The 17,335-nt window shown below is 34.5% G+C and overlaps 1 protein-coding gene across 1 annotated transcript in view; it reads left to right on the forward strand.

The window, feature by feature from the left end:
- Window positions 1–14,393, forward strand: part of Tmem144 (transmembrane protein 144) — a 29,337-nt gene extending 14,944 nt beyond the window's left edge. Inside the window, exons 7-11 of the mRNA XM_026395961.2 lie at window positions 1,076–1,194; window positions 3,865–3,984; window positions 4,700–4,797; window positions 7,859–7,912; window positions 14,294–14,393. Coding sequence (XP_026251746.1) covers window positions 1,076–1,194; window positions 3,865–3,984; window positions 4,700–4,797; window positions 7,859–7,912; window positions 14,294–14,377 — 475 coding nt within the window. The 3' untranslated portion in view covers window positions 14,378–14,393. The remainder of the gene's footprint in view (window positions 1–1,075; window positions 1,195–3,864; window positions 3,985–4,699; window positions 4,798–7,858; window positions 7,913–14,293) is intronic.
- Window positions 14,394–17,335: the final 2,942 nt, after the last annotated feature.

The raw sequence follows: 17,335 nt of genomic DNA on the forward strand, positions 1-17,335 counted from the left end.
ATTTTTGTTTTTCATGAATCATCTTCCCCCACTTAAGGGGATATTTGTTAAAGAAATAATATTTTTAATTGTCTTATAACTAAGCAGGCCTGGTTTACGTCTTATTTGTTTTGGGGACATGAAAACCATTTCTCCATGAAAACCATTTCTCACATGGCTCAGGGATTTCCAGTGTGAGAAAAAAAATCCTTAATGATTTTTTTGTTTTGGTTTGTTTTTTTCCTCTACCTTAAGGAGATCAATTATATTGATTCCTTAATTAAGAAGTATTAAAATTGAATAAGAATTTGATTTTAGGCTTAGAAGGGAATCATTTTTGCCTAAATTTCCTGTTTCATGTTATTACCGTTTATATTAAGTTAAAGGGATTATTGCAAAATAATAATCACCTCTCCCCCAAAATCACTGGCAATCTCTGCTTTGTGGAAACAAGGCCCAATTCTGAGAAATCAGCATGACTCCAGTGCTTAATATGAAACGTTTTCTCCTTATAAAAAGGGAATATTTTACCTGAAATATCCAGATTATTGGATTAAGTCAGCACTTCCCCTTGACCATGCCATAGTCAAAGAATTCATAAACAAGTCTGTGGGTCTCAAGAGTTGTTTTCAACAAAAATGTACTTAGTACTTTGTCTATCATAGTTCTGTGCTGGATATTATACTGTGTTTTTAAAAGATGCATCAGGCATAGTGATCTGTCCATAAATGGCTCATAATTTAATTGAAGAGTCAACTTTATTTATGTAGACTGTACAATACAATGGAAGCAAAATTCTTCCCATCTTATGGTGTGTAATGACAGCTTATAGCAATAATCCACTCTGACTTTGGCAATTCATGTACTTCCAAAATTAGACAGCAGACTGTGCCTGTCCTGGTGCTCATGCCACTTAATACTGCAGGATACGCCTTTGACTTCTGCCAATCACAGAGCTTGAGATAGATGGGTGATTTCTGCTAAAGACCTTGTGATCTGCATTTTGAAGCTTGCTTTACTTATGATTCCATTTGTGTGTTTGTCAGCAATAGTGCTCTGGCCCGAGATTCATGGTGAATTATCTTTGTTTCCGAAGGGGCTGCAGTCTTGCAGTGATATCTGGAATACTCTATGGGTCTACATTTGTGCCAATCATTTATATTAAGGACCACAGCAAAAGAAATGACAGCATATATGCAGGGGCAAGCCAGTATGGTGAGAATACAATGTTATTTTACTTTATAAGCAAACTCATTGATACCTACTTGTCTTAAGAATATGAAAAGCAATGTGATAGAGTATATGTTGGTATGTATATTTGATCTTACTTTTTCACTTGGTTTTTTTTTAACATTTTTTTAGTTGTAGTTGGACACAATACCTTTATTTCATACATTTATTTTTATGTGGTGCTGAGAATCGAACCCGGTGCCTCACATGTGCCAAGCAAGCACTCGACCCCTGAGCCACAACCCAGCCCCTTACTTTTTCACTTGTGAATGGTGATTTAGAAAAGTCCTGAAGACTAAAAGTAATAAAGGACTGAGAGTATTTTCATGTGATCTTTAACATACAAGTAGAATCAGCTGTAGTCAGGCTTCATTTCAACTATGGGGATCTTAGCACATCATTTTTGGCTTTCTGGCAAGATTTGGTGATATTTTCCATTCAGATGATCGCTGGGAAAATATGTATTCTTTTGCTTTTTTTAGAAAAGGCTAAAGTGTGGTACATAATACTTTTAAATCAAGTAAAGGTCAAACTACAGTCTATTGAGTCAGAAGATATTATTTTTTCAAGCACAGGGTGGTACATTGAAAGGCTCAACATAATGCTTCCTGATAATATCTCACTATTTAATGGTAAAATTAATCTCTCAGGGGTAAACTCAACACTGTATGCGATAGCCTTGAACAGGGTCAGGAGGAGAGGAAAGAGGATGTACTCTGGGGTTCTGTAATCATACTGAAACATGCCTTACGCCCATGAAATGATAAGGGAATTAAAACATGAGTGAAATAAAATTCTAGATCATATGGTACAGAAAATTAACATGACCTGGGTTCAGATAAGGGAGAAGTTTGGAGAGCACAAGTCATGAGGGAAAGATTAATGAAGAAGCAGAGATTTGAACTTGACTTGAACAGAGCACACAGACTTTGGGTAGATGCCACCGTTTCCTTCTTCCTTTTTATATTTAGCCTCATATACAGTACTCAGCCGTTTTATTGACTTCTGTCTTTCTTGCTAAGGTATTATACAAATACTTTTTCATATTTGTATTCTTTTCATTTTTAAAGGATGAAAACTAATAAAAATAGGATAACATAGGATAAATTAAAAGAGAAGGGAAAAGCAAGAGGGAGGAAATAAAGGGAACCAGGAATAAGTCTAAAAACTTTCTACTACGCTTACACACTTGCAAGAAATGAGCATAAATTTGGCTCTCAGATTTCTTGTAGCCATGAGGGAAATTAGATCGGTCCTAGGATTCAGTGAACACAATATAAAAAGAACAAATTGTTCAGGAGTAAAGTTGTTCTTGGTACTGGGACATAATAAACAATGCCTCAACAATATCTTTACACAAATAGAACAACGGGTTCTTAGAGATCTTCCTTACCACAATTCTGCATGTAATCTGATGGGAACACACTTTATTCCACTTTATTAAAAATAATTCTAGGGGGCATTATTTTTATTTTATTTATTTAACAAACACATATGCATCATCCATTGTAAGATCTTTGCAAATACTCTGTTAGCCCTCATAGCAATTGATACCATTGTTATCCTCATTTTACAACTGATAAAATTAAGTCAGACAGACATCAGGTGATTTGCCCAAGTCTCACATTAAGTGCAGAAAGAGATAGTCAGTACTTTTAATTGCTATTTTATGTTGTCTTTTGTGGAGGTCTATTTACAGAAGTATCATTCTTGTATGACCCAGAAGTATAATTTAAGATTAAGAAGAATTAGACAAACTCTCTGTCCTTCAGCATTCATCCACAAGAAAGCCCACTCATCTTTGTCAAAATTTTAGGTGACAGAAACATTGAATCCAAAGTGACTTTGCCAGCCAAAAACCTGTAGTGCATCCATCTGTGTGGCCAGAGTGCCATCTGCTTAACCTGTCAGTAGAATTAGGGTTTCTCAGAGATCAGCACCATCAGGGGTTATTACTCCTTTCCTTTGTGCAGCTCCATTTATAGTAAACAATTAAATAAAACTCTCTTTGAAACAACTTCTGGCATATCTTTCTGTATAGTTGTCATCCACAGTGGAGCTGCTGATCTCAAGATTCATTAATAGACCATATAAAATTTGCACCTCCCAGATGTTTTTATCCATACCTCCTCTACAGTTGAGGTGAAGATTTGCTACAATTGCCAGTCATTAGTAAAATGAGGTATGAATACCTACTCTTAAAAAGGGAGCATTGGGCTGGGGCTATAGCTCAGTAGCAGAGCGCTTGCCTAGCACGTGTGAGGCACTGGGTTCAATCCCTAGCACCACATATAAATGAACAAATAAAATAAAGGTATTCTGTCCACTAACAACTACAAAAAAAAAAATTTAAAGAAATATGTTAACATCATGGTCACATTATGTTCATTGTGTCTTATTTAGCTTTCCAAGATAATAATTTTTAAAAATTTGCTCTTTAGATTTAATTATAGTAACTAATTTACTATTTAATATTTCTAATTATGAATATGTTTCTTAATATTCTATACAAACACATGTAAAATCTGAGGATGATCAAATATAATTAATGGTTCCTTTACTTAGGTAATTTTGGTGAGTTTGTTTTATTTTCAGGCTAAGTGTACTTGGGGTGATTAAAATGATGTGTAAGAGTTTTATGATGTGTATTTTCAGATTTAGACTATGTTTTTGCACACTTCAGTGGCATCTTTCTTACGAGTACAGTCTACTTTCTGGCATACTGTGTAGCCATGAAAAATAGTCCCAAACTATATCCTGAGGCAGTCTTGCCAGGTAAGAATATTAACTATGGAAAATCTCATTACTCTGTGAAACTATCATCCTCTATTCATTTAGCTTGAATAATTGTTAGAGTTCAAAAAATGTGTATTTAAAATACATATGCTTTCATTCTTAAACCATTAGGCACCGATAGTTAAAATAATAATTTCTCACTTAAGAGTTTACTGGAATTCAATTGGAGATATAGGACCACAAGTAAAAATTTTAATAAAACATTTTTAATAAAATTAGAGGTTTATTTTGCTGAAGTGTATCACCTTCTAGAAAATGGTAGATATTTACTGACTACCCAAAGTATTGTGAGAATTCAGCCAGTATTTTCACTTAAATGCTATGAATTTTTCTCCTTAGCTCTAGCATCATTCTAAATTTCACCTCTTCTTTATGTTTATGGTTCAGAGTAAATGGTTTTGCAGGAAATGATAAGATCCAGTACTTCCCTAGGCCTGTCTCTACTACCCAATTTCTACCTGAACTCCACTTTGGGAACTTTATTTATTGTCAACAAAGAGAAAGCAGTCAAGAGCAGAGAAATAATTTGGTTTCTAAATTGACCCATAAAACACAGTTCAAGAACCCATATTGGTCAACAATGTTGATAGGAATGCATTGTCTGTGCACTTTGATGCTCCTGAGGTGTTGGAAGAGTGAATTTTTCAGGAGCAGAGCACAGCTTGCAAATGAGGGTTGTCTGTGTGTGTTTCAGGGTTCCTGTCAGGAGTGCTTTGGGCCATAGCTACCTGCTGCTGGTTCATAGCTAATCATTCTCTAAGTGCTGTGGTCAGTTTTCCAATAATCACTTCTGTAAGTACAAAAATTGTTTGTCCAAATTTTTGTTTTTCAAATCAAATCTATTTTTCCTGAGCACTCTTAGCAAATCATTAAAGCCTGTCATAGAATTTGATCTCTTTAGGAATAAACTTTCCAGATTCAGAGTCTGTTTATCTACAACAAGCTCTCTCTACTCTTCATGTCCTTGATTGTTAAGGAACATTTGTAATCTCATTTTAACAGGTTTGCTAACTAATGTTTAATCTTTAATATCCTTGCTATTTTTGTTTGATCATTTTGCCTATTATCTTAGATAAATCATAATTTGCTATTTATAAGATCAATCTTTGTAAAACAGTTTATAGCAAATGGTTGTATGTATATTATCCCACTTAAATCTCCTGATGTCCTTGAAACTGAAAGTATCAGACACTTCTTGAGAATGGTGTTCCACTATTATAAAGGACAAATTTCAGAAAATACTAAGGCAAAGTATTATCCCTGAATGATGCCATTTATCCTAGCATACTTAAGACAATTTGCTTCCTCTGATTTTCTAGGTGTCATTTATGTAAAACATAATTTGATATAAAAAAAATGTTTCCTTAGGCATAATCAGGATAAGTATTAATAGAATGATCCTCATTTTAAAGATGAGAAAACTGAGGCAATAACTAAGAGCATTATCCAAGTCATATGACTAGTGGAAATCTGAACATGTCTAAGTACAGAGTTTCAGGTATACAGTGCTGCTACCTGCTGGCAGTGTGGAATCCAGTCCAGATCCATTGTGGTACTAGGACTGATAGATCCACAGGAATGCGTTAATGTGTCCTCTAGACATCTTAGATTGCTGGCCAGTTATCTTCCTGCCTTCTCTGCTTACTAAGTCATCATGGCAAACAATTTGCATAAATGTTTTAGTAGCACACCTGTGAAAACCTGTAAAACTGAATATTTTTAAAACATTGAAACAGGATGTGGGGCAGAGGAAGGACTAGATCTCCATTTTCCATCGCTCCTCGCTTCCTCCTTGTTCCACCTTTCCAACTCTATTCAAGGACAGCCTTATTTGCATGCAGAAAAGGCTCAGTTCCTACCCTTAAGGAGTTTATATTCTTTGGTTTTGTTGTTTGGTTGATTTTAGTTTTTGTTTTTTGTTTGTTTGTTTGTTTTGTTTTGTATTGTTTTGGTAAAGCTGAATTTTTTAAAAACTTTTTAAAAGTAGTATTTCAAAAATACACCAACACACAGCTTCAGCTTCAACAGTTATGAATATAGTCAGTATTACTTAGTCAAGAATATACTTTTAAAATCCCAGCAACTCAGGTACAGGCATATTTCCATGTATCCATTTCTGTATCCATGCTTCCTGTGGGGACTAGATTGTAAGTTTATTGATAGTGGCATCTCTTTTGTTTATTAGCAGGTAATGTTCAATTAAAAAGGAAGGAGGGAAGGAAGGAGGGAGGGAGGGAGGGTGGGAGGGAGGAAGGACAAGAACTTGTGCTCTAAATCTTGTTTGATAAAAACTGCATCAGTTTATCCAGAAGGTTTAACTTCTTAAAATAGAATCAAACACACCTTGTTCTCAAAGGCTGATTGAAATTTAATTTGTATTAATTTCTAAAAGGAAAAGATGCAATGCCAATTTTCAAAATAGTCATATGTTCAATTAAGATGCTCTCAGGTAGAAAATACAACTGGTTGCCCTTTGCCGGAAGCAGAGTGTGTACTGACTTTGACCTATACTTGCCCTGCTTTCAACAAAGCACACTACTCCTTACAGGAATGCTCAGGCCATGTCTGAACTTATATTTAGAAAATCATCAGACAGAAAGCTTCAAAGGGCAGTGACACTTGTGGTATTGCCTTCTACCATATTCTCTGGAGGGAAATGAATTTGGGGAGCAAAGGGGATACAAATTATTGAGCAACTGGCATAGCAATAATGTTTTATCTCTTCTACTGTTTCCTCCATCCTGTCTCTATAGTCAGTGTGAAGTTTTCCGAAAGACCCATATGCTTCTCATTTGGTTTGGATTTGGAGGCTCAGAATTTTGCATCACTGATAAAAGACAGTCCCTTTGACCTATTTCTCTAGCCCTTTTGATGTTGACTTTGCAGATGCTGATAAACACAGAGTAAAATATTTTTATTGCTTCATTCCTGTGCCAGAGTGGAATCAAACTTTGTTGACACAGTCACTTAGACAGGTGGAGGAGTAATGGGGGAAGACTTTTTGGAATCATTTATTTTGAAACTCTTCTAGAGCTCCTGCTGGGTTCCAAAAGGATCATAAACAAGCTGATGTGACACATCTTCTCCACAAAGACCATGGTTAACCCCAATTCCTCTTTTGTTCCATTCCTTGTTGACTGAAAACAAATTAAATCAAAACTTCAAGTTTTCATATTGCAGAATCATTCTTTTTCTTCATCCCATTTCTTCTCATTTTCTTCTAAATTATTTCATTTTTGTCTTTGTCTCCTGGTTAATGTTATGTCCTCCTTTTGTGTTCTTTTTCATTATATATATATTTTTAATCTTTCCATGTAACCATATTCAGCACTTATTTATGATTAGGTTAGGCATTCTCGAGTCTCTGCAGAAGTAACTTTTTTTTTTTTTAAGTACATGCTGCTTTCTTTCATGTGCACACTGCTTGCGAGGCCCAAAGAACATGCTGAAATTTCTTCAGTTATGAGACTTTTATGCCAAAGAAAGAAGTTTGTTGGTGCACTTTATCTTGTTAATCCCATTTCTACTATCTATATTTCAATAGGAATAAAATAAGAATAAGCTGTTTGCATATTAAAATAACTTATTATAATTGTATCACATTAAAGAAAAATATGCTATGGTAAAAAATATTATAGTATCATCAAAATAATAAAAATAAAAACCATAAAGAAAAAGACTTCTTTTTTTGCTTAATGTTACTTGATGTTTAGTTTAATATAAAGTTATGGTTGAGATTATGGTTAGTTTTCCATGAAAATATTTATATATTATCTCAAACTTACTGTATTTATGTAGAGCACACTTGTAAGAAAAATATCCAATTTAATTAAAGTTCTTATTTTTATTTAAGGGACCAGGATTTATAGCTGCATTGTGGGGTGTTTTCATTTTTAAGGAAATACAGGTATGTATAAGAGCATGTCTGGATTATGGCCAGGTAAGAAGGGTATTTAATATTATGTTTGTGCTATTCCCTGAAAACTATATGTGACTTCGAGGCCTAAGGTAGACAATACATGGATGGATTGACAGGCCAATGTTTAAAATGTTCTAATATCTAAATAGGAAAGAAAATACTAGGTGTGTAATAATTATTATGATTTATCAGGTCTCTTTCCACTTTAGTTGGCTTTAATTTCCCTGAAGGGGATTACAGTTAAATAACCTAATAAAACATAATAGAGAGAAATTTGTTTAGTGTAAAATAATATAGATAAATAACATGAAAGTTTTCTTACATCAAAGGTTAAAATGTCTCTTGGGGGCTGGGTTTATGGCTCAGTGGTAAAGCACTTGCCTGGCATGTGTGGGGCACTGGGTTCGATTCTCAACACCACATATAAATAAGTAAAGGTCCATCAACAACTAATAAAATATTTAAATTAAAGAAAATTCTAAAAAAAAAGTCTCTTGAGGAAAATGGAATTTGTTCTTGCGTCTTTATGTTGGTCCATAAGCTGTTCAAACCAGCAACTTTTTAGGAAAGCAGTTTGGCAACAGATGGCTACTATTCCCATTTCAAATGTGATAGTGGAAACTATAAATTACATTCATCAAATAGTTCTGGTAAATCTGTGTGTGTGCTTCATTACAAAATAATGTAGAACTTTTCTCATTTACCTTTATTAGTGGAAAGAATCTTCAGTTGAGGACTATATGATAATAAAATTGTATAATGTTTTTTAACTAAAGATAATATAAATCCAAAGAATTTCTGCCAAGGCATCATAAACAATATTTTCTGTTTAATATATAGTATCCTGCTACTAAGATTTGATGTTGCTATTTTCTGGGAATCATAAAGTAAAAATATTCTTAGCTGATCTTTAAAATGATTATTCAGTTTTATATTTAAAGCACTTTGATCATTCTAAATGAAATTTTTTTTCATTTTAAAGGTCACATTGTGTATGGCTTATTATGTAAATAATTCTTTGCATTCTAGCCAATGTTTGTTATTTTTTTATTGGTTTTGTTTTGTTCTGTTTAATAATAGTCATTCTAACTGGGGTGGGATGGGATCTCAATTCAACTTTGACTCACATTTCCCTGATGGCTAAAGTTATTGAGCATTTTTTCATATATTTATTGGCTATTTGCATTTCTTCTTTTAAAAAGTGTCCAGATCATTTATCCATTTTTATTAGATTACTTGTTTTTAAGTTTTTTGAGTTCTTTATATATACTGAATATTAATTCTCTGTCAGATTAACAGCTTTCAAATATTTTCTCCCATTGTATAGGTTCTTTCTTCTCTCTGTCGATTGTTTCCTATATTTTTAATTTAATGTAATTCCATTTGTCAGTTCTTGTTTTGTTTCCCGTGCTTTTAGCATCTTATCCAAGAATTCATTGCCTATAACAATACTAAAAGCATCTTCAAAAATATGCCTCAGACTAAATAGAGAAGTAACTTTTAAGACCATTGTACCATGACCAATTAGTGTTCACTTTAGGAATGCAAGGAGAGCTCATGATATGCAAATCAATTAATATTATTTACTACAATACCAGATAAGCAGAGAAAAGATGGGATGATATGTACTACATTACCCTCCTAATAACCTAGAGAGAGATAGAAACTTTAGTTAGTATAGGATGTCTAGCAAAGACCCACAACATGGCTAAAGGTGTAGCTCAGTGGTATAGCACTTGCCTGCATCCATCCACAAGGCCTGGGGTTTGATCCCCAGCACCACAAACAACAGAAAATATATGTCTAAGGTGAAAAAAAGAGTTCTTTATAAGTTGAAAGTCAAAGATTTCTCTACTACCAGGATTATTCAGCATTTTCTAGACAGTTTGTTAAGACAAGGATCGGAAATAAAAGAATAAATACAGGAAAGGAAAGGAAAATTTTATCACTAGCAGATTATATAAATTTTTTAAAAAATTAAAAGAATGAGCTGAAATCTAAAGATTCAACAAGATCACTTAATAAGGTTTATGATAGAAAAAACTCAATAGTTTTCTAATACACTACCCCTTACCAATTAAAAAGAAGAAAATTAATGTCATTATTAACTTAAAAAAAACCACAAAAATCTAAGAAAAACAACAGTAAATGTGGTAGATACATAAAGGATTTTACTTTACTACAGAAATTTACTATAGGTCATAGATAATCAGAGCAAATGGGAGACTTGACATATTCCTGATAGGACAATTCATGGTTATAATTAGGCAGTTCTCTTTAATTCCATTCAGTGTGATTCCTATAAAGTCCCAGTGGAGCCCTGTCTTCAATTTCCAGAGTAGATTTTAAAGTTTTATCTATTATGTAAATAAAAATAGGCAAAAAATAAATATTAGAAAAATGACAGAGCACATTCCATAGTTTAAAACATATGCAATTTGGATTAGCTAGGACAATTTTCTTATAAAAATGAAGATTTTTAAATATAGAAATGACTCTCTGCTCTTTTCTATTTATAGAAAAATGACTACAATAAAAATTACAGATATTAAATAGAAAAATGACTACAATAAAAATTACAGATATTAAAAGGGAGAGAGAACCAAGCTGAAAGCAAAGAGGAGATTATTGACATTTCTTGGGTTTTAAAAAAAAAACTTATAAGTCTCCCTAAAAACAGCATTTTTTTAAGGGCTGTCTAGTGGTATTTGTCATTAGGTGCAGATGTCTAATTACTTCTCGACAGATATTTAAATTTTTAAATACTTTACATGCAATTTACAAAAAATAAACACACTACACACTAGACCCAAAATCCTCCCAAGTATTTTTTTAAAGTATTTTTTTGTTAGAAACAAGATGAAACTATTTAAACTGTAAAAGAAACCAAAAGCAAAACCTTTATCTTTATGGCTTTTAGATCTTGCCAGATGTGTATCTTGAAGTAGTACTTAGGAAATATTTAAAATTCCACAACCTACACCTGCCAGGACTTTAGGTTGCGGTCAGAGCACCTTTTATGTGAAAGAGTTTTAATGATTTGGTTTAGTTTAAAGCCATCAGTTGGACATTTCTGCACTTCTGATGCTCTTTTGTACTTGATTTCCATTACTCTTGGGGAGAAGTAACAGACAATTACATTGCTAAGAAAGTTATAGATCACATTTTTACCAAAACACTCCAGTCAGTATGTCTACAGTAATACCAATGCAAAGAATTATTCCCACAATTTATACATTAGTAGCTACTCTCAGATGAAGAATGAGATGATCTATTATTTAGCAACTCTTTCAGAAATCAAAGTTAAAAGCTTTCAGCTTGGTTCTTAGAGTGTACTTTCCAGGAGTTAATATTCGCTTCAATAAAGGAAAACTTGGTGCTGCCCAAATATAGTTGGTCTTTTTCTGTAGGAGACTAGACAGTTTGGGCTGATTCTGATTCTTAATCTTGAAGGGGATTTTTTTTTTCCTCTGGGAACATTATTCTTCTAGCTCTGTAGATAATAAAACAGAACTTAGCAAAGTGTTCACACAATTAAATTGTAGAGTGCTTATAACTGAAGCCCCATTTTTTAAGTTAAATAATCACATCAATTTCTAATTCACAAACCACATTTACAAACCATATGAATGTATTCATTCTTTGAACAAATCTTTAATTGAGTGTCTATTCTGCTCCAGCATTATAATCTAGGAGAAGGTTAAAGTTCTGAAAGCTAAGAAAAAGATATTGGGAAATATCTTGCCTTAGTGCAAGATTTGTGTGTATGGTTGTTTGATTTGGTTTGGTTTGGTTTTTGGTACTAGGGCTTGAACCTAAAGGCAATTTACCACTGAGATACATACCCAACCCTTTCAGTTTTGTATTTTGAGACGGGGTTGCACTAAATTGTTGAGACTGTACTCAAACGTGCAGTCCTCCTGCTTCAGCCTCCTGAGTAGCTAGGATTACAGGTGTGAGCCACTGGCCAGTGTGGATGTGTATTTGTTAGCAGCTCTGTACTTAGCAAGGTTTTGTTTCTCTTGTATAAGTTGTAATTAAACTGCAAGAAGTGAAGATGTTCACAGAGAATCAGATGATTCAACCAGCTTAGCAAGATCTATCTCTGACCATGAAACAGAGGGAATTTTAAAAAATTCTTTCTGACACAATTCTTTATTAAGTTGAAAAAAGAGGTACATACAATTTTGGTTGTTTCGGGTTATATATTACTTGACATTAGGTTTTTTAAGAGCTAGTAATATGAAAGAAGAGCTTTCTTGGCAGTCCACATCTGACCCATCCTGGATATCATTTCTGCTTTGTCTAATGCCTGTACACACATTTACCTCTGATCTCTGCATTTTAAGACCTCTAAGGATCAGTGAAGTAGGTAGAGTGAGACTAAACAAAAGCCACCCTTTGCCATGACAGTTCCCCTGGGCATCTAGGAAACAAAGTGATGCATACATTGCCAGCCTGGCCTATTCCACCCTGACCCTATTTCCTGGAGGAGCCCAATTAGCCCTTTCTGGGTATCACTCAAAGCAGATCTGACAGAAGGGCAGTCAAGACAGAAAATCTCTGCACCCCTTGCGATCTTTGCAAGGGCAAGCAATCTCCCTAGGCCTTTGTGTGGTGCATGCCTGGCTGTCCACAGGAACCCAAATGGTGCATGCTCCTCACTGATTATTGGATAGCACTGGTGGAGATGCTTAGGAGTCCAGCTTAGCCCTGAGGATCAACCCCTGACAGGCCCCAGGATACTGCTTTTGTGAACCCACTCCCTGTACAAGTCAGTCGACAGAGCACCCCATTCCCACAGCCTTCCCTGAAGTTTTGCCCCAAATTTGTGTAGCTTGACACTGTTAGCCTGGCAGACCCCAGTAGCCAGGGTTATCACAAGAGGGAGGCCATCAGCCCCGTTTTCTGCAACTCTAACCAGTATGCACATGACTGCTTAGAGTTGACTCTTCTCGCTTTTCTGTCTTCCTCTCAGAACCCCTGTGTGTCCTCCATGTGACATAATTAAATAATTGTTATTTTTTCCTTTAAAGAGGAGCTAACAATAGAATTATGTGATTTCATTATTAGAAGATTTGAAAATGATCTAAGAACATATATCTAAAATTAGAGGTCATTAGCCCTGTCTTATTTTGGATGATCTTGGCCTTAGAGTACTGGGGTTCATCTCTGTAGAATGATATATATACCAACTAGCAATCATTCAGAGGGGAATGGCCAGGACAGTGAGGGAATTTGAAGTCATTCCTTGTGAAAAATGCTCAAAGGAGCTAAACTATTGACTAGGAAAAGAGATGCCTCCGGGGATATAAAATAGTTATTTTTCACTATTTGAGGGTTTATCTTGTGAGAGAGATATTAAAATCAATCATTCTGTACCCCTAGAGATAGATCTTGTAGGAAATAAAATGCTTTGGCTTAACACAGGAAGATATTTCTTTATGAGTCCAAAAATGGACTGAGCTACTCTGGGATGTGGTGCTCCGAGTTTCCCATCTTTAACACCAGTGCCCCATGCATGGCTAGGAAAGTTCGTCTTCATCATAGTTCACACCTGTCTGCATTTCTTCTTCATGCTTTAGTTTGGTGTCCATCTCTCCATCTACTCTTCATCATCTTTCCCTGGAGGACTGCAGGAGCCTCCTTACTGGTCCCCTTGCATCTATTCTGGTCCTCTCTGATCTGTTCCCCATACTTCAAAAAATGTAAGCTTTACAAAATGCAAGCCTGATCTTTTCATCACCCACATTCATTCAGTGTCTTCCCATTGCATAATAAGCCCAAAGCATAAGAAGTTCAGAATGCTCAAGCAGACCCATAGCCCTCCACCTTATCAGCTCCACTTACCTCTTGTTGCTTCAGTAGACTGTTCTTTGAGTCCCTGGGAAGTATCATGCTTTCTCTTACAACAGCACATAAAATTCCTTCTACTTGGAGTCTTGACTGCAGCCCTATTTTCCTGGGCAATCCATTGATACTCATAATTAGAAGTCTAACTTCCCACCTTCCAAACCAGCTTTAAAAAAGTCTTATAACACACTCTCAGACAACCACAATGGTTTCCTTTATGAACACCCCTTTCATGTTATAGCATTCCTCTGGGTAATTACTTGATTAATCCCTGTCACTTGTAGTATGTGATTAACTGGGTTAGGGCATGCATAGTTGCTGCTCACTGTGGGTGAATTAGTGAGACTTCTGCAAATTTTCAAAAGAATTTGAATTATTACTAGGAGAGAGTAGGGGAAAAAAAATACCAGGTGTGTAGAGCAGACAGTAAGATACTAAGCAATCTTGAAAGAATCTGGCTTTTCTGTGCATTTGATTCCAGTCTCTTCATTGCTGTTCTTCTATTTTATTTTTCAGGGTCTACGAAACTACCTATTAATGATACTTGCATTTTGCATCATCTTGAGTGGAACTTTATGCACAGCTTTTTCTAAAATCTAAACATCACAAGACCAGCAGATGGCAGCAGTGGTTAGGAGAACTCCCTTACTGGACCAGAGAAGGATTATGCTGAGAAGAGTTTCACTTTCATACAACAAATGGATCTCAACCACTTCTGATTTTTTCCCTCATAAATGTGAAAATGGAGGAAAATTATGTTTCAGTCTACTATAAAAATGAAAAATTCTTCTGATGAACTGTTAATGAGGGTAGGACTTTACAAGGTGCCTGAAATTTGTACATTCATGTAGCATTACATCTAACAGTGCTGAATTTTGTTTGTTTCGTTTCTTTTAACACAAAGTATACCTGGTGTTGCATAATCTAGAAAACAGCATGGAGTTCATATACAAAGAAGTTACCATCCAAATTTCTAACTTACTAATGAAGAGAAACAGAAATAAAGGCCTGTGGGGGAGGGGGAAGGAGAAGACTCACCATATGGAATTAAATTGCAAAGATACTTGGATATTTTGCTAGCAAAAGTAAATGTCACAGTTGATGATTACAGGTTTAAAAGACCATAGAATTATTTTTAACAGAAAAAATAATTCAAAACTTATTTTTACTTCCAATTAATATTGTTCAACTCTACATCATCGGCCCTTCTTAGCTTAAAATACCTTGATTATCTCCAAATACATCCATCATCAGAGAACAAAAGTTTTCCACCATTGAGGATATGTACAAAATGTAACACATGCATACATAAGTACACACAGATGCATTTTTAACTGTACACCTATTCATATTTGCACAGTTATGAATTTGGGGAAAATTCTATTTATTTACTTGATAAAGTAAGGTTCTAGCTTATGGGGCAATTTAAAGGGACCAACGCTCATTTACATTTTTTTTTCTAAAATATACTTATCTGAAATCATTTTAAATGGAGGCTTTCTGTTTTATTCCTATTTAAACTAGTGGTTTCCAATAGACCACTGGAAAGAAAATGATATGGCAATAGTTTTATTTATTTAGGAAAATGGAAATAGAATTACTAATACAATGTCCATTGACATGGTTTTCAAACCCTTAATACAATGGAACTACTGTTCAAATGTAAATTTCACCTGCTCCCACCTGATAACACATAATTTGTGTGTGTGTGTGTGTGTGTGTGTGTGTGTGTGTGTGCTAGAGAAACAGAACAACATTCTGTATGAGTGCATAAACTCGAAAGACAACCTGCACCAGTTTAAATTCCACCTCTGCTTCATTTTAATCATTTGATTTTGGACGAGTTCCCAAGCTCATTGTTATCAAATTCCTTATTTGCAAAGTGGGGTTAATGGTAGTACCTGTCTCACATGACTAGTATACAGTTACAATCTGTAATGTTTGTGAGTGCCTGGTATTTGGCAAGCACTGTATAATTGTTCGCTATTAAATGTTATTTGAAGGGAAAATGTCTACAAATTGGAAAATACCTTTTCAGAGCTACTATTCTTATTAACTTCCATCCAATTACCTTTTGTTCCTCCATATGAAAAAGGACACTGGAGTCCCTATATAATTATTGAACTGCTAATACAAATAAATATTTGATTATTAAATCCTTAAGCCCATTTTAATTTTAACCTGTCATTAAATTATGCTGATAACTTTTGAATAAATTAACATGATAAAAAATTTTATTATTTAAATATATTTTAAAACATTATACTGGACAGTTTTAATTATTTTGTAGTTGAGATTGTGAACTTGTATGCAAAATGTTAAGCATGAAATAATTGCAGAAGAAAAATGGGTGGAAAAGAAGACAATTTATTATACACTGCTGTTCTGTCTGCTGCCAGACAATAACTTTAGTGTTAATAAGAATTGTATACAAAAAAAAAAAAACAAGTCTTTTCAAAATGATAGCCAAACGGCTTACTGTTTAGAAGTTAGTCTAAATGGACAATTGCAAAATCCTCTCTGTTTGTTCACCTAGGGAAGTGAATGCCTAACTCTCTTGCGGTTTTGAGGATTTATTTTGCATTGACCAGTATAGCCAGATTCTTGTGTTGAACTTTTTATAGCTTGGTCTTCTTACTTTATCTCAAATGGTAACCTTTTTAATAGAGCCCCTCCCATGTTGTGTATACAGACGGTACTACACTAAGTAGAAGAAGCAGCCCCCGAGCAACCCAACCATCTTTTATTCCTTTTGTACTGATATAACCTAGAGTTACTGACTACTAAGCCTGTCCTTGTCAATACTGAAAAACATGTAGAGTGAAGAATCCCATACTATAGATCTGTGGGTAGACCATGATGTCATTTAGGTAAATTATCAATAAGCAAAATAATATATACTTTCTATAAATACTTATGCTAAAAATAGAATATACATATATTACTCTTATTGTGCCTAATTAATAAATTAAAATTTGTCACGGGTAGATACGTACAGGAAAAAACATACTGTATGTAACATTGGGTATTGTCCATGGTTTCTGGCATCTGCTGGAAATCTTAGAACATGTTCCTTGTTGATAAGAGGAGAATATTGTATTTTAAAATTAGACAATATTCTATATTACATTCCTAGAGGAAAAAAAAGAAAGTAAAAGGATGGATAATTCATTGAATTTTATAATTTTTAAGGAGGTCAGGAAATGCTTTAAACTAATCTGTTTAAGTGGATTTCATTTGGCAAAAAATAATAATAATAACTACAGCCAGGTACGGTGGCACACACCTGTAATCCCAGCGGCTGGGGAGGCTGAGGCAGGAGGATCATGAGTTCAAAGTCAGCCTCAGCAAAAGTAAGGCACTAAGCAACTCAGTGAGACTCTGTGGTCTAAATAAAATACGAAATAAGACTGGGGATATGGCTCAGTGGTCAAGTGCCCCTAAATTCAATCCCCAGTACCAAATAAATAATAATAATAACTTTCTCCTTTTTTTTTTTTTTTTTTTGGTTCAGAGCACTTAACTTGCCAATGCTAAATCACATCCAAAAGGTTAGTG

This window comes from Urocitellus parryii, chromosome 10, assembly GCF_045843805.1.
Source record: "Urocitellus parryii isolate mUroPar1 chromosome 10, mUroPar1.hap1, whole genome shotgun sequence".
Taxonomy (NCBI): Eukaryota; Metazoa; Chordata; class Mammalia; order Rodentia; family Sciuridae; genus Urocitellus; species Urocitellus parryii.